Raw genomic sequence first — 23,284 nt, forward strand, 5'->3', positions numbered from 1 at the left:
AGGAGAAGCCACAGATAGAAGAAGCCATAATAATATAACAGCTGTGACCTTAAGTTGAGGGTAGATCACCCAAACTAAAAAGGACTGTTTCTCCATGGACCATAATACTGATGATAGCTAACATTTATAGAGTGCTAAGCACTTTACAATTATTAGCTTATTTTGTCTTCACAATAACCCTGGAAGGTAGATGCTATTATTCTCATTTTACAAATGAGGACACTGAGGCAAACAGAGGTCAAATGACTTGCCCAGGGTCACTGAGCTAGGAAGTATCCAAGGCTGGATTTGAACTCAGGTCTTCCTGATTCCAGGCTAGGTACTCTATCCACTGGACCACCTAGCTACCCCACAAAGACAGCATAACTTGATCCTGAGACCAGTTCTTGTAAGAAAGGACGGTATCCCCCCCCCCCAAAAAAAAACAAAAACAAAAAAGGAAAGGACAGTACCAAAGATTAGGAATGGAAAAGGAATGAAACAGAGATGCTTAAGAAGGTACACAATATTCATGTTTTTAACCTGATGCAAACAGAATCAGATGCCATTTTTAACTTACCTAACTCATACCTTAAGACCATAAGAATTCCTCAAACTATAATCAAAATAATTTACACACTTTGAAGACTGTTCAACTATACTAAATCAAAAGTGACTCCCTATTTCTTTAAATTTCTTTAGATTTTGTAGGGAGGAAAAAACACTAGAGAAGAGATTTGAGAAAGGCTGGGAATTCAAGGAAGAATCAGTATTTGAAAGACAATGTAATAGTCCCCATGGGTGGTAGCTGTGGAAGCTACCCAAAGAAGCAGTAGTAGCAATCCAGCTGGGAGACTTCTATTTGAAAGCTGCTCTGAGGCATCAGAAACTGGTAATAAAGCTCTGTGGAATACCACTGTGCATGTTTTCTTAGTCCTATTATTGTAGATAAGCAAGAGTATCTATAATATATACTATAGCAGTTAAAGCTGACAGTTACCAAAGTAAATTCCAGTGCATAATGCAAGAACTGACCAATAATTTTTCTTAGCAACAAAAGAACTTGAAGTTGGTTGACCTGATCTGAATCCCAAATGTGACAGAGGGCAGCTAGGTGGTACAGTGGATAGACTTCTGGGGCCTGGAATCAGGGAGATAGGAGTTCAAATCCTGCCTCAGATACTTACTGGCCATGTGACCCTAGTCAAGTCACTCGACCCCTTCCTCATATGTAAAAATGGGAAACAATGGAGAAGGAAATGGCAAACTATTCCAGTATCTTTGCCAAGAAAACCCCAGTCACATATAGTTAGACACAATTGAATAACTGAACAAGTGTAACTTTGGGTAGATCCTTAACCTCTCTGGGCCTATATTTCATTATTTTTTAAGATTATAGGTTTGGACTAGATGAACACTAAGGTCTCTTTTAGCACTAAATTCTATAACCATAGTAATTTTTTTAAAACACCACCACCTTTTTTTTTTTTTTAAACTAAGACACCAGGTATAGTAGTGTAGCATGCCTATGATCCTAACTTCCAGGGATACTTGAAGCTGGTGGATCATTTGAGTCTAAGTATTTATTCTAAGCTACGAATGGCTAAACTGATTGGGTATCTGGAACCAATACAGTGAGCCCTTAGGAAGGAATAGGGTTCAAGGAGGGAAAGAACCAGGATGCCTAAGGAGGAGTAAAAAGCGGCCCAGGTCAGAGAGGGAGGAAATCAAAGCCCCATGCCAATAAGTAATGGGAATGAGCCCATAAATGACTGCTACCCTTCTAGCATGAGTGAGTTAGGGAGAGTTCGTTTCAAAAGTAATAAAAATAAACTGAGAAAACTCAAACATATTGAAGATATTGGCAGTTAGAGTAAACAAAGATCCTGACACTTTGGAATCCTGGTCTCATTTGTTCCATCAATCTGACCAAAGCTTAAAAATCAGACTTGCTCAGCCTTTGGTAGTAGACTGGCTCATCTCCTCCCATCACTAAAAATGGGAACTGTAAGACTACACTATACTTCTTTCACTTCATGTGAACATCTACAATTGCCTTTTTTAGGCCACCAGGTGTCCACGATAAATTCCCTCCCCTGGAAACTCCTTGAGAATGCTTCAATAAGGGCTGAAGTAGATTTCACCCTTTCAACTTTCAAAGTGTGATCTTCTGAACTCCACAAGGCCCCTGAGACACTTTCAAAGGGCCTCCAATATAAAAAGTATCTTCCTAATAAGAATTTCTATATCCCACATAAACAAAGCTCTTTGTGTACTTCAATTAACTCTTAAGAGTGTAAAGGGGTGGGGGGGTGGGGAGCTGCATGCAGCTAGGTGGCGCAGTGGATAAAGCACAGGCCCTGGATTCAGGAATACCTGAATTCAAATCCAGCCTCAGACACTTGACACTTACTAGCTGTGTGACCCCCTGGGCAAGTCACTTAACCCCAATAGCCTCACACACAAAAAAAAAGTGTAAAGGGGTCCTGAAACCAAAAAGTTTCAGAATCATTATCTATACACTAAGTTTACATTGTCTAATCATGGATAGTCAAAAGTTTGGCTGCACTAGTTGGATAATCTCTAATTCAGCAATATAAAAGGTGCCCTATTAAATCTTTAACTTTTCTTTCCTTCCCTTTGCCTCCAAAACTTGGGAATGGGTCAATGTTCCTAGACAATCCACCCTTAAAGACAAAGGAACATTTATAGTAAAAGAAAATTCCAAACGAAAACAGCTAACCTATTTTTAATCTTAAGTATGTTTGAACATATCTTTAACACTCCCCCAAGGTAGTTTCTAGAGGTTGTATTTACTGTTTTCTTTTTCATATTCTGTACATTTTACATTGTTGTCTAGCTTCTCCTTTTACATACTTTCTTCTCCCTAGATTTTTGTTTTCCTCACACCTGGTATGCCCACTCCTCAGTTTTCTTCTCCTGATCATAATTTTCCAACTTAACTATGGATATGCACCAAAGCTCTGATCTGGACTCTATTCCCTATGTTCTCTCAATGCCCTCGTCAGCTCCCATGGGTTAGATTATTCTATCTACCCAAATGACTCCCAGACCATGTGTATAACTCTAGTTTCTCCTCCTGATTGCCAGTCCTACCATCACTGACTACTTTTGGACGGACAATTCCAAATGGATCTCATTAGATTACTATGTTCTGGGGCAGCTAGGTGGCACAGTGGATAAAGCACTGGCCCTGAATTCAGGAGTTCCTGAGTTCAAATCCGGCTTCAGACACTTGACACTTACTAGCTGTGTGACTCTGGGCAAGTCACAACCCCCATTGCCCCACAAAAGAAAAAAAAAATTTTTTAAAAGAAAAAAAAAAGGTTACTATGTTCAAAACAAAACTTCTCTTTTCCCCCAAACCCACTCTTCTTCAGAACTACTCTATTTCTGTTGAGTCACCCTCAACTCCTCACTCTTCCTCATCCCACATACAGGTATGACAGTCTTGGGGTTCTCCCTCTGCATCTCTTGCATCCCGCTCCTTTTCTCCATTCACATAGCCACCAGTGTAGTTTAGGCTCTCATGACTTATCTAGGGGATCCCAATAACCTCGTAATTGGTTTCTTGCTTCAAATCTTTTCCTTCTCTAATCCATACTTTACAAAATTGTCCAAATGATTTCCTTAAAGCATTAAGAATTGAACTTCCTGTTCAATAAACTTTATTGGCTCCTGACTGTCTCTAGGATTATATACAAACTCCTCTGGAATTTAAAGTCTTTCAAAATCTGTCTCCAACCTACCTTTCCAGGGTTATTAATTACTCTCCTTCACCGTCCAGACAAAGTGGTCTTGCTGTTCTTTATATGTGACTATTCATCTCCTGTTTTTTTATACATGTGCCTGGAATGCACTCCTTTAGACCTAGGCTTCTTAAAATCTCTATTTCATTCTTCACTGAGCTCAAGTGCCACTTCCTATACAAAGACTTTACAGCTCTCCCCAAATTATCTTCTATTAACTTTGTAAATATTTGTGATTCTACATGTATGCATGTATGTATGCATGTAATCTCCTTTGACAATGTTAGCTCTCTGAGGATGGTGACAGTGTTTTCTGTCTTTGTATCCCCAGCACAATGCCTGGCACACAGGAAATGCTGGATAAATGTTGGACAGGTGCAGAAGCAAAGACATACAGGTACCAACTACTTTACTTTCAAGTCAGAGTCTAGATGCTAATTTATCCCCTTCACCTTGAACTTTCCGTAACCACCTCATTCTTTCTCATGCCTAACACATGGCTAGTCTCATCAATATTCCTACAGTTGACTTTTATGCCAAGTTAAGATCATGTATGTTTTCTCGTGTTAACTGCAACCTTTGCTAGTAAAAAGAGGTATGCTACTCAACACCTGAGGTAATAACCAGCAGCATCACCACAACTATGAGAAGTAAATTAATCATTCTAGTGACATTTGACAAAATTATCATTACATAATCACATTTCGTATTGCTGATTAGTAAAAGATTGACTAATTGACTAATTGACTAAATTGACTCAACTGACTGGTATTTTAATACACACTTTCACATTTCACTATCACACAAATGTTGTTCATTAGTTTCAACAAAGATTAGAACACAATCTAACAGTTATTGTTCCTTAAGTGTCTATTATTATACATAAAGCATCGGTTTCTACTCACTGATCATTTTTACCAAACACTCTTTAAAGTAAAACCACTCTCAGATAACTACTGTTGTCAGAAGTTTGCAAATCTCTTCATCATTTTGTAGTGCATTTAATGCAAACGCTGAACTGAAAACAAGAATTTACCTTCTATTTCCACCAAAGGTTCCTGAGTAAAGTCTTGAAAGAATTTGTAGAAGAACTGACTGCAAGCAGCCAGAACAGCCTTGTGAGCTTTAAAATGGTGACCTAAAAGTGACAAAACAAACAAAAATACAATCCAGTTTGAAAAATAATTCTGTGAACTAAAAAAAGAACCTTTTACTTATTATCTTTGAATTCAAGTCAGGTCACTATCCTTTTTACCTGGCAAACGTTTGTACCTGGAAAGGAGAACAAGCCAAGTCTTCATTTCAAAAGACTTTAAGAGATTTATAAAGGTCATGCATGCTCTCTGAGCTACATCCCTGTTGATTATTTAAAATGAAAATATCTCGGAAAAGAAGCATGACAGCTGTTTAGTAGCATCCAACATTTCTCATTAAATAGCAAAGGCCATATCATATTCAGTTGAAATAGCCGAACAAAAAGAAAAACTCAACCTTAAAAGTGTATAGTTTCACTTTGAGAGAGAGGTGGGAGTACAAGCTTTGGAAAGAAGCATTACTTGGCTGGGTAATGCTATGCCTTTGCACCAGGAAGTTTAACATGCACACTTCTTAGGCATTCGCACTTAGACTCTGACAGTCAGGATGTTTTGACAATGAATGGTCCTTCCAAATGTAATAGGCCATCAAGTTTCACTTGTCATAAGGATTCTTTTAAAATTTATTTACTTTTCACTTACACACAAAACACAAATTGGTCTTCTACTCTAATGGGCCAAAAAGGGAATGGTAAGGGCCCTATGGGTCCCCAAAATGAGTTAAATTTGAATGCTTCCAAAATTGTTTGGGTTTTTTTTGGGGAAGATCAAATGTAATAATACCATTTCCCAAAAGGGGACTGCTTCTTTTAGAGCAGCTTAAAAATTGAGGTACACGTAAAAAAAGCACTTGAGCAATCTTTGAAATGACAATCCTCAAATGCACCCTCTGACAAACCTGCCAGAGGCCTGCAGAAAGTAAAACGTTATAGGTACTAGGTCACATAGAAATTGTGATAGGTAAACAGTCCACATCAAGCTGTAGCACAGAACAAGTGACCGAGAGCTCCAATTCACATCAATTAAAGTTTGGTGGAGGCAAGGGGTGGGGGTGGGTGGGAAAGTGTTTGTGGGTTGGGGGACTAGGAAGGAAAAGAAAAAAAAGAAGGGCAATAAAAAGAAGGTTAAAATGGGGGGTGGGATGGGGGGGGAGAAATAGGTGAAAAGGAAGAGACTGCCCAAAACTGCACCCCGCACAGGCCGGTACCTACCATCCACTATCAGAGTGATGTCAGTGAACTGGTCCTGCTCCCGCTGCTCATTCAATCGGTCCAGAATCATTTTATGATGTTCAGGAAATTCTTGAATGCATTCCATCGTCTCCTCAGCCTCCATGGCCAGGCAAGCTGCTCTGCAAGACAGTGGCACAACAACCTTCACCCCCTCACCCCGAGGGAGGCCCCGCACCCGCAGACCCCCGCAGACCCCGACCCCCACCACCAGCACGAAAACCACCCACGGGGCGGGAAGGCGCGGCTGCGGGGGAGGCGGGGCGGGGGGGGGGGCCGTGGGCCCCAAACGCCCCCGGGCCGGGGAGGAGGGGGAGCGGAGCAGAGGGACCCCGCTCAGAACTCCCAGCCTGACCTAATTGGAGCCCTCCTGGGCGGGCGAGCGGCGGGGCGGCTGGGGACCGGGAGGCTCGTGGGTTCCCCACAGAGCAATTCCAGGACGGGAGCGGAGGGCCCCGGGCGAGCCGCTAACGGCCCGCCAAGCCCTATCCGCCAGGCCCCGGGGCTCCCGTCGCGCCCGCCGGGGACCCGGTCCGGCCCGCGGCCCACAACGACTCCTGGGTCTCCTCCCCCTCCTCCCCCGCCCCGACCGGGCCGGCGCTTACACTGGGAAGGAGGAGCGGGCCGGGCCTGGACGTCACTTACGTCAACGTGCCTCGTCGGCACGTCGGACGTCGACGTCCTCTGAGCGCTAGCTGAGACGGGAGGCGGAGGGACGGGAGGGGAAATGGGACACAGGCCACGCCCTCTCTCCTGCCTCCCGGAAGGAGCTGGCGCCGGCCCCCAGACCCGGGCCGGAGAGAAGGGGGGTGGGGAGTGGCCTCAGGGATGCCTGTGCAGGGAGGGGCGGGGCTCGGGTTCCACGTGCTCCGTGCGGGGAGCCCATGGAGGCCGCAGTAAGCCCGCCTCCCGAGCTGCCGCCGTCTTCATCCCCAGAGAAGGATCAAGCGGAGTGGGGCCTCCTACGCTCTGCGCCCCCAGGGAGCCCCACCCCCACTCCCAGCTTCTAGAGACTCATGGGAGCCATGGACTGTCTCGCAGAAGCCGCAGCGCGCCCTACCTCCATTCCCCCTGGGCCTTTGTAAGCTGCAGCTCCCTTGTGCTCCACCATCCTGAACGCTCACAACTCCCCCCCCTCCAGCCGCCGGCTCCGAGGTCGCCCCCCACGACCTCCCCTCCCAAGACTTACTTCCCTCCCTCTTGTTCCCAAAAATTACCCCCTCCTTCCAAAATTTACCTCCCTCTTCCCCATTTCCAAAGTACATATTTACTTCCTTCCATTCTCAAGACTTACCTCCCTCTCCCAAGATGACTTCACCTCACTCTTATTCAAGAATTTATTTCCTTCCCTCCAGAATTTAGCTCTTTCTCTCCCCCATCCCCCAAACTGACTTAGTCCCTTTCTCAACTCTTACTTCCTGCCTCTCCCAACACCTTCTGTACTTTTGCCCCCACCTAAGACTGGCTCGTGACCTCCTGTTTTTTCCTTTTATTTTTCCCCTTCCTAAGCCGCACCTGTTCCCGGTACAGCAAATCACACACGTGTGTGCCCGGTTCCCCCTCTGCGAGCTGCGGGAGCCAGGAGCGCGCGCCGCTCACTCGCCTGCTCTCTCACTCGCCCGCCCGCTCACTCGCTGCCGGTGGCAAAGAAGGCGAGCACGTTCCTGCCACCTGGGGCTCTCCTCGCCCGGGCTTCTGGGTCTGAGAGCAGCAGATGCTTCTGCTGGATCCCCCTCCCCTCCTCAGGCTGCTGCCTCCACCTAATCCATTTAAGAAACCCGTCTCCAGCCTCCCCCAGAGACAATAATAATAACCAGGAGCAAATATGGTGGCCCAGCCTTTCCTTTACAATTCAACTCAACACACGATTGTGGAGTATTCTCTTTGTACCAGGCAGAGGAAAAGAAGAATAGGCCTTTATCCTCAAGGAACTAACCTCTAGTTAGAAGAAACAAGGGGGTCCTACAATGTCAGGCAAAGTGGTAAGTGATCTAAGAAATGGAAAGCACAGGTAGGATTTTCTTCCCCATTCACACTCGCCAACCAGAGAACTCAAGGAGGATGCCTTTCCATTTCTCTTAACTTTCAAACCATTAAAACCCCATTAAAAATGGCAAAATGTCACCAAAAAAAAAAAGGGGGGGGGGAGCTAGGTGGCGCAGTGGATAGAGCACTGGCCTTGGATTCGGGAGGACCGGAGTTCAAATCCAGCCTCAGACCTTTGACACTTACTAGCTGTGTGACCCTGGGCAAGTCACTTAACCCCAATTGCCTCACCAAAAAAAAAAAAAAGGCAAAATGTGCCATTTCTAAAACGTTTAGAGTGTTTGTTTCACAAAAACCTACTCAGTGCCCAAATGCAAGCTTGTGGTATTTAATGTTAATATAAAGTTCTGTTGATTGTAAAGAAAAATTTAACACCAAAAGGAAACAGGAGGGGGCAGCTAGGTGGTGGAGTTCAAATCTGACCTCAGACACTTAACACTTACTAGCTGTGTGACCCTGGGCAAGTCACTTAACCCCAATTGCCTCACTAAAAAATAAAAAAAAAATAAGTAGAGTTCTTGCTTTCTTTTGGGATTAATGGAAAGGTCGGATTATAAATTGCATTTTTCAAAATTTTATAAAAAAAGAAAGAACGCCAGCCCCAAAAGGCCCCCACCCCCATTAACTAGTCATTTCCCCATCTAATGTTGGTCAAATTCTGGGCTCCAACTCCCCTTTATACTTATGTTTCAGAATCAACATCTGCTAATGGGAAAATGCTCTCCCCATTCCATATTTCCCTGTACTCTGACACTTAAATACCTACTTCTCCACAATCCACATTATCCTCTGCCCTCCCATTCCATTGCACTGGCTTAAATTCTTGCTTCCCCTTAATTTTATTTCTCTTCACTCTGTCTTGTGCTAAAGAAGAGTGATTCTTCCCTATAAGACATTACATGGCATTTATAACCATTCTATTACTCTGTGGTCCTTTTATGCCCTTAGAAGCACAGGGCCAGCCAGAGGAGTAAGGATACTACCCACTCCCACTTCCAGACCCTCCCTTTACCCCATCACTCGACAACTTCATTTTGAGGTTCACTCCATCTATCTTTATTACCTGGTCTAAATCCTTGTCATAATCATCTGCCAATCTCCTTTTTGAAGTAGTTCAGTACCTGAAAGCTCATGATCCTCCTCTCTACCTGTCTACTACTTGTAGACTTCAACATGTATGTCAATATCCGCTTGAGCACCCTGGCCTCCCAGTTTATCAACCTCTTAAACTCCCATGCCCTCCATCACACTCAGGAATGATCGTACCCCTCAATCTCAATATATCTTAATTATTCCACCTTCATGATCCGGAACTCTGAAATCCCTCAGAACACAGCCTGCTGTCATTTAATCTTTCCTGCCTCACAAACTATTTCTTTTTTTTTTAGTGAGGCAATTGGGGTTAAGTGACTTGCCTAGGGTCACACAGCTAGTAAGTGTTAAGTGTCTGAGGCCGGATTTGAACCCAGGTACTCCTGACTCCAGGGCCGGTGCTCTATCCACTGAGTCACCTAGCTGCCCCAACAAACTATTTTTTATTTTTACCAAGACTACTAGTTCTACTTCCCCCCCCATCCCCCCTCTTTTTCTCCCTGTTATCACTCCTGCCCAGGCCTCCTTTCTCTCCTTTTACTGGCTTAACTAGTTCAGCCATACACTTGCAGCTACCCTTGAGTCCTTTGTTTTATCAAGTCATACCTTGCCAAAACTCCAACTTGGATTAGCCACACTAGCCCCCTACTCAGTAACCTCCAGGATAAAATATGAAATCTCATATTTGGCTTTTAAAGGCCTTCACAACTTGGCCCTTTCTAGTCTTCTTACACATGACTTCCCTGCACATATTCTACAATTCAGTGGCACTGGGCCTCCTTTGTACAAGACACTCCTGTCTCCTTGCTCAGCCTTTTCACTGGTTGTCTCTCATACCTGGAATGCTCTCCCTCCTCACTTCTGCCTACTGTCTTCACTGGCTTTCTTCAGAACTTAGCTGAGAGTGGTGACTCAAGCCTGTAATCCTTGTTTCTGAAGGCTGGTGTTGAGCCTGATGGATCACTTGTGTTCCAGGATTCTGAGCTGTAAGTAGGGCTAGAGCTGATCAAGCGTCCATACTAAAATAGTGGGGCACCAATGTAGTGGGGTAGCTAGGTGGCAAACTAGGTAGAGTGCTGGGCCCAGAGTCAGGAAGACTCATCTTCCCAAATTCAAATCTGATCTCAGGACAAGTCACTTAACCCTCATTACCCTGAAAAAAAAAATAAATAAATCTGGTCTCAGATACTTCCTAGCTATTTGACCCTGGGCAAGTCACTTAACCCTGTTTGCCTCAATTTCCTCATCTGTAAAATGAACTGGAAAAGGAAATGGCAAACCATTCCTATATCTTCACCAAGAAAACCCCAAATGTGGTCATGAAGAGTTGGGCATGTGAGAAAAGAATGAAATTTGGCAGATGCCCAGGGGCCTCACCTGATTGATTTAGTATTGTTTGAATTGGGTAAGAATGAGAAACTGACTACCTACTTAAGGATGATTAGATGGGGACCACACCTGGCTAGCTCTGAGTTGTTCTCCGAGGCTGTGTACTACTGACATCAGCAAGAGACCACTCTCAACCATTCAGCTTGAAGGACCTCCCCTTTGGGGGAGGGTGAGAGGAACTAGGAAGGGAACACTCGCCCATGGAAGGACTCTTTTTTTTGATGAGGAATAGGCAAGTGGCAGGAGAGGGAGAACAAGAGTCCCCTTTGGCATTCGGACACTGGACTTGGTGGTGAGAGAATTCACGTGGGCTGCTAGGAAGAGGAAAGGTTTCTGTCTCTCTGGCTATACCAAATAGATCCAAGCTTTAATAAATCTTTGAAAGCCTAAACTCTTGCTGAATTTATCAGTGATTTTTGCCAGCCCTACCCCCCCCCAAGACTGGGGGGGGGGCAGATTAGAACCCACAGTTTAAATTTTAAACAACACAGACAGAACTAAACAACAGTGAGCCCCTGTGACAGGAGGGTCACCAGACTGCCTGAGGAAGAGAGAACTGATCCAGTTCAGAAATGGAGTAGCTTAAAGCTTCCTTTTCCATTGGTTTTGTGATTGCCTAAGGCCTAACTTCTTAAACTATGGGTCACAACCCCATATGGAGTTTCGCAACAGAATGTGGGAGTCAAGAAAAATTTATTTTATATACCTCTTGTACCCAGGGTTTTGTAAAAATTTCTTGGGCAGGGGCAGCTAGGTGGCACAGTGGATAGAGCACTGGCCCTGGATTTAGGAGGACCTGAGTTCAAATGTGACCTCAGACACTTAACACTTACTAGCTGTGTGACCCTGGGCAAGTCACTTAACCCCAATTGCCTTACCAAAAAACCAAATTTCTTGGGTGAAATGGGGTCATGAGTAGAAAAAGTTTAAGAAGCCCTGGGCATGGGGGCAGCTAGGTGGAGGAGTGGGGGTGGGGGTGGGGGCCCACTAGGTGGTGCAGTAGATAAAGCAAGGGCCTTGGATTCAGAAGGACCTGAGTTCAAATCTGGCCTGAGACACTTGACACTAACTGTATGACCCTGGGCAAATCACTTAACCCTCATTGCCCCACCAAAAAAAAGAAGCCCTGGGCTACTTCCAACTTGGGTGAGATAGGGAAAACCAATCTCAAAAAAAAAAAAAAAAGTCAGCTCATATCTGACCTTCAAGAGGTATTTCTTAGTCTCCTCTTCCTCCCCCCTCTCATCCCCAGTGCCTTCTCCTCTGAGATGCCCCCTCATTTATACTGTAGATAACCTCATATGTTCATAATTAATTACATGTCGTCTCCCCATTAGAACTTGGGCTCCTTGAGTGTAAGGACCTTGTCTTTGCATTTCTTTGCATCCCTAGCACTTCTTAGCACATTGCCAGTAAGTGCTTATTGACTGACTGACCCACCTTTTATGTTCTTACTCAGGTGCTGCTGAACACTCATGAACAAAGTCATGCGGCTGCACTGTCTGAATCCATTACAGATTGATGTGATCTAATTTCAGTTGGACATTCACTGCTGCACATCAATCCTTTTCTTCTCCCTGATTCGGTCACTTTGACACAGCAGTGTCAAACCTTCTCCCCTCAGGCCTTGTACAACTTAAACCTATCTCCTCCCACCCCCACCTTAGCAGAGAACCTCAACTCTTACTTTGCAGGGAAAATAGAAGTCATTCATAAAAGGTCCTCTTTCTCTCCCAGTCTGTACTCCTAAACTCTTTGTTATACCCCCTTTCTTTCTCTTTTTCCCCCCAGTCTCTGATGAATTGGTGGACCTTCTCCTTGCTTAAGTCAGAACCTTCATTTGAATTCTTGGTCCTGTCCCTTTCAGTCTCTTCCAGGAGAATTCCCCACCACTACCATCCCCTTTCCCTTACTTTCATTCTGTCCTTATCTTCTGGCTCCTTCACTGGCCACCTACAAACATGCTCACTTCTCTTCTATCCTTAACTAGATCTTTAACTTATCCTTTACTAAACTCTGCTATTCCTTCAAGCTTTATCTTTCTTCACCTTTCACAGCTAAACTCTTAAGAAAAAGCCTTCCATACGGCTTACCTCCTTTTCCTCACCTCCCACTCACTTCTTAATCTCTTGCAGTCTGAGGTAAATGGTAAACCACTCTACTATCTTTGCAAAGAAAACCCCAAAAAGGTGTCACAGAGATTCAGACACAACTGAAAAATGACTAAACAACAAAAACTAAGGTCAGAGAATTTAAATGACTTGCTCAGAGCTACATAGGCAAGTAAATGGCAGAGTTAGGATTCAAATTCAGATCCTCTGATTCCAAATTTTGAGCTATTTCCATTCTGCCTTGAGCCTCCCTAATGTTAACAGCTCTGTATTGGCTATCTCCATTTGAGATAGAGAGGTCCCAAGGGTAGCTTAAACTCAACATGTCCAGTATTAATTTTGTTTTTTCCAAACCCCATCCCTCCTCCAACTTTCCCTTGGTACCACCATCCTTCTAATTACCCAGTTTTACAACTTTAACATCATCCTTGACTCCTCTTTTTTTCCCCCTAATCTCTATATCAAAATAGGTTCCAGATCTTAATCTTCCACAACATCTCTTGGAAACAGTCATGCTCTCTCCACTCACAGCCTCTAATTTAATTAGTTCAGGCCTTTGTTTTTTGTCTCCAATAACTTTTCATGGGTTTTTTTTTTGGGGGGGGGGAGGCAAGGGCAAATCGGGTTAAGTGACTTGCCCAGGGTCACACAGCTAGTGTCAAGTGTCTGAGGCTAGATTTTAACTCAGGTCCTCCTGAATCCAGGGCCCATGCTCTATCCACTGTGCCACCTGGCTGCCCCTCCAGTAACTTTTCATTGGTTTTCCTACTTCCAGTCCATCCCCTCTTCGATTTATTCTCTATACAGCTGTCTAATTTATTTTTTTGAGAACACTTCTCCCCATCTTGACCGTGTGATGTTTAAAAATCTATATTGTAGCTGCCTTAAATTAGAAGCTTCAGCACCAGTCTTTGGGCATTAAACATTTATTAAAGCATACAAGTATTCACATGGAGTTCAGAAAGTTAAGAAAAGGCCTACCTAGCCTTGAGTTCCAGCCTTGTAGGGTCCTTCCTCAAGTCCTCTGCCATGAGCCCCACTTCAATCACGAACTCACTCGCAAACTGATTGTGGAAGCTTTTTATAGGTCTGGAACAGAGACGGTCCTTACACACTGCTTCAAGCTGATTGGTTGGCATCCTCCAAATCCATTGGTTCACTGAACTTGAAGGTGTTCTCCAGTTCAAAGTCTAGCTTCTGAGAACAATACCTTCTTAAGGGTTAGCCAGGTGTGATTACAATCTAGTTAACTTTAAAGTAGACTAATCAGCAGTCAATCACTCTCACTTGATTCAATCAGTTTAGATTAATCTCCAGGTAGGTGTTTCAGTATCTGCTAAATCCAATTATTTTTTCACAACCGGACTGGAACTGCAGCAGCTACTCAAAGGTCTGACCCCAGTGTTGATCAGTACAGAAGCTTTAACTTGCTCTGTTTTTCTGACCTGGGCTGGTTCACCCAGCCTTAGCTAGTACTGGACTTAGTACAGATGCCCAACTTGGCTTTAGCCCTATTGAAGCTTAGAACTCTCCCAAACTCAATCAAACAAGCCTCCCCTAATAGCATGAATTCTAGGCATGCGCCACTGTGCCCTACCAAATGATATTCTTCAAATACAGATCTGACCAACCATTTTACCTTTCCTTTCACCACTGTAAAATCTTCAGTGGCTTCCTATTGCCTCTAGGATAAAATACAAAATCTTTTTTGGGGGGGTGGGTGGGGAGACAGGGCAATGTTAAGTGACTTACCTAGGGTCACATAGCTAGTAAGTGTCAAGTGTCTGGGGTCAGATTTGAACTCAGGTCTTCCTGAATCAAGGGCCAGTGCTTTATCCACTTCACCACCTAGCTGCCCCTAAAATACAGAATCTTAAGCCAGACATTTAAAGCCCTCTACAATCCGACACCCACCTGCCTTTCCAGACATACTTCTGTTAACCTGGAAATTAAGGAAACAATCAACATAGGAGAAAATAAGGTCTTTAATCAGGGCAGAGGAACTATAGCTCATGGTATCGCAAAGCTCAGAAACTAGGAATGCCCAAAGATGGGAACTGAAGACAGGGTTTTTATGGGGTAATAGAGCAAAAGGGGAACCAAAGATTGCTCCAGAGTCACATACAACTACTTAATGTAAATGTACCTTTAACAAAAGAAACAACAGAACTGCTCCTAAATTAAGTATAGACTCTACTAACTAAATAGAAACTACTTTTAAAAAAAAGTATTTTATTATTTTCCAGTTACATGTAAAGATAGCTTTCAGCATTTGTTTACATAAGATTTCCAATTTCAAATTTTTCTCCCTCCCCCAGACAGCATGCAATCTGATATAGGTGATACACACACACACACATACATATACATAACAACATTAAACATATTTCTGCATCAGTCATACTATAAGAGAAGAATCAGAGCAATAAGGAAAAACCTCAAAATAGAAAAACAACAGCAAATAGTATGGTTTAATCAGCATCCATATTCCACAGTTCTTTTTTTTTTTCTGGATTTGAAGAGCCTTTTCCATCATGAGTCCTCTGGAACTTTCTTGTAACCATTGTTTTGGTGAGAAGAATCCAGTCTATCACAGTTGATTAACACATAATGTTGATGATACTGTGTATAATGTTCTTCTGGTTCTGCTCATCTCACTCATCATCAGTAAATAGAAACTACTTGATAGACTCTTTCACATAATAATCATAAAGTACAGGGAGTAAGGTAGGGAAACATTGGGAGGGGATAAGTTGCTTGGGGGAAGGTGGGGGAGGTCCATAAGTCCATCAAGAGTCTGAAAATGACAAAGACAGTCAGCCCCAGGCAATTCATCTGCCTGGGTAGGGGGACTGGATGGGGAATCAGTTCACAGTAAATTTGTAGTTATCACTTCCTATTACTCACTTTCACACACTTTGTTCGGGTCAGCCTTGCCAACTAGCTCTTCCTTAGAGAAAACATTTCATCTCCCACTTGAATGCCTTTGTGAATGCAAGTGGTCCCCAGTGCCCTCATATCTAAGCTGTACTCCCTTATCCCCACTCCTGAGAATCCCTAGCTTTCTTCAAAACACAGCTCAGCCACCACCTCCTCCATGGGCTCTCCTCATCCCAGTTTTGAGCATTCTCTCCTTGAAATTATTTTGTATTACTATGTATCCATCTATTTACTTGAGATGGGCAACTAAGTAGCACTGTGCCGGCTATATAGTAGATATTCAGTGTTTATTGGTTGGTTGATTGCTTACCCCCAAGAGTCGGCTCATAATTGCATCTACCAAGGGGCAGCTAGGTGGTGCAGTGGATAGAGTACTGGCCCTGGATTCAGGAGGACCTGAGTTTAAATTCGGACTTAGATACTTGACACTGACTAGCTGTGTGACCCTGGGCAGGTTACTTAACCCTCATTGCCCTGCAAAAAAAAAATAATAATAATTGCATCTACCAAGAATTTTACTTAACACAAAAAAGGAAATATATATATAAATAAATATAGAATGGGACAGGAGGGGCAGCTAGGTGACGCAGTGGATAAAGCACTGGCCCTGGATTCAGAAGGACCTGAATTCAAATCTGGCCTGAGACACTTGACGCTAGCTGTATGACCCCTGGGCAAGTCACTTAACCCTCATTGCCCCGCAAAAAATAAATAAATAAATAAAAATAAAAATAGAATGGGACAGGATTAGGAAAGACACACAAAGGCAATGACAGATTAGTTCATAAACAAAAATTAACGGGCAGCTAGATGGCGCTGTGGATAGAGCACTGGCCCTGGAGTCAGGAGTACCTCAGTTCAAATCCTGCCTCGGACACTTAACACTTACTAGCTGTGTGACCTTGGGCAAGTCACTTAACCCCAATTGCCTCACTTAAAGAAAAAAAGAAAAAAAAATAAACGAGAATAAAGTCATTCACCTTAGGTTGTAGCATTGAATTATAGCATTAGATTAGAAAAGGTTTTGTCTAATGGAAAGGTTCTTAACTTTTTTTGTCATGTACACCTCTGGTAGTTTGGTGAAACCTACGGACCCCTTCTCAGAATAATATTTTTAGATGCATAAAAATACACAGTCTATAATTTTTTTTTACATTAAGCTCAGTGGCAAAGAATTAGAAATCGAGGGAATGCCCATCGATTTGGGAATGGCTGGATAAGTTGTGGTATATTAATGTAATGGAATACTATTGTTTTGTAAGAAATGATGAGCAGGCAGATTTCAGAAAAACCTGGAAAGACTTAAGTGAACTGATGCTGAGTGAAATGAGCAGAACCAGGAGAACATTGTACAGAACAACAGCAACACTGTATGATGATCAACTATGATAGACTTAGCTTTTCTCAGAAATACAATAAACTGAGACAGTTCCAAAGAACTCATGATGGAAAATGCTCTCCACATCCAGAAAAAAAGAACTGTGGATTCTGAATGTGGATTGAACCATATTGTTTCAACTTTTGTTTTTGTTTTTTAAGGTTTTTCTCTTGTGTCCTGATTCTTTCACAACATGATTAATGCAGAAATATGTTTAATGTGATTGTACATATATAACCTATATCAGATTGCTTTCTGTCTTGGGGAGGGGCGAGGTAGAGAGAAAAATTTGGAACTAAAAATCTTATGAAAACAAATGTTGAAAACTATTTTTACATGTAACTGGAAAATAATAAAATACTTTTATAATTAACCCCCCCCCCCCAACCTCATGTTAAGAACTCTTGCAATGGCACAATTATTTGGTGGGTAGTGAGTATCAATACGTTGCAGCTTGATACCAATTTGCATGGAAAGTATAGTGCAAAGTATATTCATTCGGGAAATGTATGAGCAGAAAAGGAGTCAAGTGAGGCATGTAGAATGATCAGAGACAGCCCAAATATCGTACTGGTACCCATAGAATATTTGAGGATGACATGAGTCCTCCAGGCCTTTAGATCATTGTTCCCTTGTGGGGGACTTGAGGTAAAAGAAGAACAAAAATTGCATAGGATGAGAAGGCATGGAGGAATGATTTGCATCATTGGAGGGAATATCTATATTGATGGAGTCATGAATTGTTAAATTGATGTATGAATTAAAAAAGAAAAACTGCAAAACTACATCTTTCAAGGAAAGGCTTACAAGAGTCAATGTAATGTCAGTTTTCTATGAAAGGATATATCACCAAATGTTGGACAACACTAGTTCCATGAAGACGACAGAGTCAAATATGTAGGAGAATTCTTTTGGGAAATCAATAAACATTTATTAAACACTGTCAAAGTGCTAGGAGAGATAGATTATAAATGATTATTTTGGTCTAAGAGAGAGATGGCCAAATAACAATCCTTTCGGGGGTTTTTGGTGAGGCAATTGGGGTTAAGTGACTTTCCCAAAGTCACACAGCTAGTAAGTGTTAAGTGTCTGAGGTCGGGTTTGAACTCAGGTCCCCCTGAATCCAGGGCTGGTACTCTATCCACTGTGCCACCTAGCTGTCCCCAATAACAATCCTTTTATTAAAATATTGGCATTATTAATAAAATGATTAAATTACCCAGAAAAAGGTAAAAATAAATGTTTCTTTCTTCCTAAACCTCCAACTTTGAGAGAGCAGCCTGGTTCTAAAGTCTTATTTACAATTGGTTCTCTGGGCCTCCATCCAGTCAGAGGTTGGGAACTTTTAAAGTCAATTTGGGTCTGGGTAATATCTCACTAACAGATATACTAATTAAAAAAAGGGAGGGCAATGGGGGTTGAGTGACTTGCCCAGGGTCACACAGCTAGTAAATGTCAAGTGTCTGAGGCTAGATTTTAACTTAGGTCCTCCTGAGTCCAGTGCTTTATCCACTGCCTCACCTAGCTGCCCCCATGCTTTAATGTTTTCAAAGCACTTTATATTATCTCATTTGATCTTAACTCTGGAAGCTAGGTGCTATTATTCCCATTTACAGATGAGAAAATTGAGAGAAGTTAAGTGACTTGCCCAGGGTTCCACAGTTAGCAAATATTTGAGGCCAGATTTAAACTCAGATCTTATTGTCTCCTGGTCCAGTGCTTTACTGTGCCACCTCATTGCCTCTGTCTAGAAACTAAGAGGTCATCTAGAGGGGGAAAGAGTTTAAATCCAATTTTTCTTGACCTCATTTTCTTTATCATTAAAATGAGAGGGTTGGGGGCAGCTAGGTGGCTCAGTGGATAAAGCACTGGCCCTGGATTCAGGAGGACCTGAGTTCAAATCCAGTCTCAGACACTTGACACTTACTAGCTGTGTGACCCTGGGCAAGTCACTTAACCCCCATTGCCCAGGAAAAAAAAAACTTTAAAAAAAAAGAGCTTGATATGGAGGAAAGAGCACTGGATTTGTAGTCAGCAAGTGTTTTAAAGTTAGTTTCTCATCATCTATAAAATGGGGTTAATACTACTCCATATAACCTATCCCCAACAGCATTATAGTCCTGAGGATCCAATGAACAATAAAACTTAAAGTCCTGTTGGTAAATATGAGCTATTATAATTGGACAACTGCACCAAATGAGGCAAAGTTGCTACCTTCAGATACAACCAACCTAGCTGCGTTTTGTCTTTGCGCTTCTTATTTCAGCACCTATGAACTAAATAGTTTATAGATATATAAGCATTTACTAAACCCTTTATAAAGTTCTGCAAAGTCCATAAACCATGTGAAGCAAATATCCAAAGTATTTTTTTCTAATTATAAAAGTATTTTATTATTTTCCAGTTCCATGTAGAGATAGCTTTCAACATTTGTTTTGATAAGATTTCCAGTTTCAAAATTTTCTCCCTCCCTTCCCCCTCCCCAAGACAGTAAGTAATCTGATATAGGTTATATATGTACAATCACATTAAACATATTTCTGCATTAGTTATGCTGTGAAAGAAGAATTAGAACAAAAGGGAAAAAACCTTAAAAAAGAAAAACAATAGCACCAAAAACAAAAGAAATAGTATGGTTCAATCTGTATCCATATTCCACAGTTCTTTTTTTTCTGGATTTGGAGAGCATTTTTCATCATGAGTCCTTTAAGTATCCAAAGTATTTTAACCCCATTTTATAAATGGGAAAACAGGTTTATCTGAGATAAATAAAATCTTGCTTCTTTACTTAGTTAGAGACTATGATACAAGCCAGTGTAAGCCAAGTTAGAAAATAATACATATTCAAAAGAGAATCAAATTTAAACTCTAGCTGTTCTTTTGAATCCCTATTCTACCTTCCTGGTCATTTCCACCTTCCTTTAGCCCTAGAAAGCCAGTCTAAATATGATTTCATTGAGGGGTTGCCCATCAATTGGGGAATGGCTAAACAAATTGTGGTATATGAATGTAATGGAATACTATTGTGCTGTAAGAAACGATGTGCAGGAGGATTTCAGAGAAACCTGGAAGGACTTACATGAATTGATGATGAGTGACATGAGCAGAACCAGGAGAACACTGTACACAGTATCAACAACACTATGTGTTAATCAGCTGTGATAGACTTGATTCTACTCAGCAAAACAATGGTCCAAGATAGTTCCAAAGGACTCGTGATGGAAAATGGTCTCCAGATCCAGAAAAAAAAAAAGGGAACTGTGGAATCTAGATACAGATTGAACCATACTATTTCTATTATTTTTGTTGTTGTTGTTTTTCTTTTTTGAACTTTTCCCTTTTTCTCTGATTCTTCTTTCATAGCATGACTATTGCAGAAATATGTTTAATGTGATTGTACATATATAACCTATATCAGATTACTTGCTGTCTTGGGGAGGGGGGAGGGAGGGGAGGGAGGGAGAAAAATTCGGAACTAGAAATCTTTTTTTTTAAATGTTGAAAACTAGGGGGCAGCTAGGTGGCACAATGGATAAAATACTGGCCCTGGATTCAGGAGTACCTGAGTTCAAATCTGGCTTCAGACACTTGACACTTACTAGCTGTGTGACCCTGGGCAAGTCACTTAACCCCCATTGCCCCGCAAAAAAAAAAAAAAACCAACCAAAAACCCCCAAAAACCAACCAAACAAAAAATGTTGAAAACTATCTCTACATGTAACCTGAAAATAATAAAATACTTTTTTGTTTGTTTGTTTGTTTTGTTTTTCCGGGACAATTGGGGTTAAGTGACTTACCCAGGGTCACACAGCTAGTAAGTGTCAAGTGGCTGAGGCTGGATTTGAACTCAGGTCCTCCTGACTCCAGGGCCAGTGCCAGTGCTCTATCCATTGTGCCACCTAGCTGCCCCAATAAAATACTTTTATGGAAAAAAATATGATTTTAAATACCACATAATCCTTTTCAAACCATCTCTCAATCTTATATCAGCTCTCTGGAGCAAGGTGCTCTTGACCTGCCTGAAATATTTCTTCCATACATTCTATACTACTATATTTCTTCTAGTTCTCTTTTTAGTGGGATTCTTTTTTTTTTTTTTTTTTTGCTCATCCTTCCAGCCTGCTTCATGACTTTGGACTTGATGGTAGGGCCAAGCTCTGCTCACTTCTGGAGTGAAATCACAGTGATCACAGGTCTCATGGGTCATGGTGGGGGGCGGGGGTCAAAAGATTCTTTGTTGGGGCAGCTAGGTGGCACAGTGGATAAAGCACTGGCCCTGGATTCAGGAGGACCTAAGTTCAAATCCGGCCTCAGACACTTGACACTTACTAGCTGTGTGACCCTGGGCAAGTCATTGCCCTGAAAAAAAATTATTTGTTCCCCTTTGCCTCATCCAGACTCTCCCTCATTATTGCTCAGTAGCTTCTCCTTTGAGGTTCTTACTATCTGAATTTATTACCCAATCAAAATTCTGTTAGCTGTTATTTAGTAATCCCCAAGACATTCTCCTTCCTTCCCAATCACCTAATCTGTTGTTTGAGAAAACAGACCCCACAATATGAAATAGTTTTAGAAAGAAACTTATTAGGTCATTTGGTAGAGGAGAGCAAGCTGGAAAGGAGGTTTGGCTCTCATCCAAGCTCTGAAAGGTTTACATTACACAGGATTTTGACAAAAATTTCCCACACAGATACTCCACCTATGCAGTTATGAGATTTTGCCTAAAGGGCAGTCTGAAAGCAAGGTAGATTGAGAATGAGTAACCAGTAGCCCGAAACAGTAGGGCCAGCTAGGTGGTGCAATGGCTAGCGTATTTGAAGTCAAGAAGATTCATTTTCCTGAGTTCAAATATGGTCTCAAACACTTCCTAGCTGTGTGACTCTGGGCAAGTCCTTTAGTCCTGTTGACCTGAGTTTCTTCATCTGTACAATGGGCTACAGAAGGAAATGGCAAACCATTCTAGGATCTTCGGCAAGAAAGCCCCAAATGGGGTCATGAAGCAGCAGCGACAGGACTGAAAAGACTGAACAACCACAACTCAAAAACAGAAGTTTGAGATGGATCCTTCTGGAATTCCTGGGTGTGGTAACCCAAAACAAGAATGCTCTGGGGGAATTGGAAATACTTTTAGCTATCTCTGGCATTCCTATAGAGTTATGGAGGTCAGTGGATAGTCTGGGTGTGGATAATCTTTAATCACATAAAGTTGGATTTAAACAGTGTGATAATTTTTCCTGAAACAGTATAATAAATCATTTCCCCTTAACTACACATAAAGACGTTCATACCTTTGAGTTATTGTGAAAATTTCTCAGCTTGTGTTCCATGACAACCCAGGGAGAAACTCAACCAGACAGAAAGGAAAATAAATTAGTGGCCTAAGGAAGACTTCTTGGACTATAAATAAGTAGCTTTACCTTTTTGGGGGTAGAGATTGGGTTTTTATAGTACCCTAGGGTCTCCTACAGTACAATCATCAGCATTCTGAGGCAGAATAGGAATAGAAGAAGTGAGCAAGCCTTAGAATCTCCCCATTTGCTTAAAGGCAAGGTTTGTTCCTGTGGGAAAGGCAGTTCTCTGTGGTTAGTCTTATCAGAATTCTCTGTATTGGTAGGACATCTCTGAGATGTTGGAGGCCCTTTTAAAAACAGAAGTGCAGAGTCCATAGTTCCCTTGCTTTGATTCAAAGGTTACTTTATCTGGGGAGCAGATGTTCACCCCAGACTCACAGTAGACAGGTTCATCTACCTCCCCCTCCCCCTCCCCCACAAGTATTTCACTTCTATGTTTTTGAACTTACTTCCTTCTCTCTTTCCTTCCTTCTCTTTCTTTCTTTCCTTCTTCCTTCCTTCCTTTCTTCCTTCCTCTTTCTTTTAATATTTTTAATCATAAAAGTATTTTATTATTTTCCAGTTACACACAAAGATAGTTTTTTCAACATTTGTTATTATAAGATTTCTAGTTCCAAATTTTTCTTCCTCCCTTCCCTCCCCCCTCCCCAAGATGGAAAGCAATCTGATATTGGTTATATATGTACAATCACATTAAACATATTTCTGTATTAGTCATGTTGTGAAAAAAGAATCAGAACACAAGGGAAAAACCTTAAGAAAGAAAAAACAACAACCAAAAAGTAGAAACAGTGTGGTTTAATCTGCATTCAGAATCCACAGTTCTTTTTTCTGGATGTGGAGAACATTTTCAATCATGAGTTCTTTGGAATTATCTTGTATCATTGTATTGCCGAGAAGAGCCA

At 42.1% G+C, this 23,284-nt stretch overlaps 1 protein-coding gene across 7 annotated transcripts in view; it reads right to left on the reverse strand.

The window, feature by feature from the left end:
• ZNF131 (zinc finger protein 131) overlaps positions 1 to 7,688 on the reverse strand; it is a 31,932-nt gene extending 24,244 nt beyond the window's left edge. For 2 of the 7 annotated variants that reach the window (XM_043978851.1, XM_043978857.1), the window contains exons 1-3: positions 6,428 to 6,641; positions 6,055 to 6,194; positions 4,786 to 4,887 (exon numbers count right to left, since the gene is read on the reverse strand). In XM_043978851.1, coding sequence (XP_043834786.1) covers positions 4,786 to 4,887; positions 6,055 to 6,178 — 226 coding nt within the window. In that variant the 5' untranslated portion in view covers positions 6,179 to 6,194; positions 6,428 to 6,641. Of the gene's footprint in view, positions 1 to 4,785; positions 4,888 to 6,054; positions 6,195 to 6,427; positions 6,642 to 6,677; positions 6,734 to 7,132; positions 7,148 to 7,366; positions 7,382 to 7,587 lie in introns of those variants that run through there. The other 5 variants (XM_043978854.1, XM_043978856.1, XM_043978855.1 and 2 more) reach the window with 5 other exon arrangements.
• Between the last annotated feature and the right edge of the window lie 15,596 nt (positions 7,689 to 23,284).

The sequence above is a fragment of the Dromiciops gliroides genome, chromosome 1 (genome assembly GCF_019393635.1).
Source record: "Dromiciops gliroides isolate mDroGli1 chromosome 1, mDroGli1.pri, whole genome shotgun sequence".
Classification (NCBI taxonomy): domain Eukaryota; kingdom Metazoa; phylum Chordata; class Mammalia; order Microbiotheria; family Microbiotheriidae; genus Dromiciops; species Dromiciops gliroides.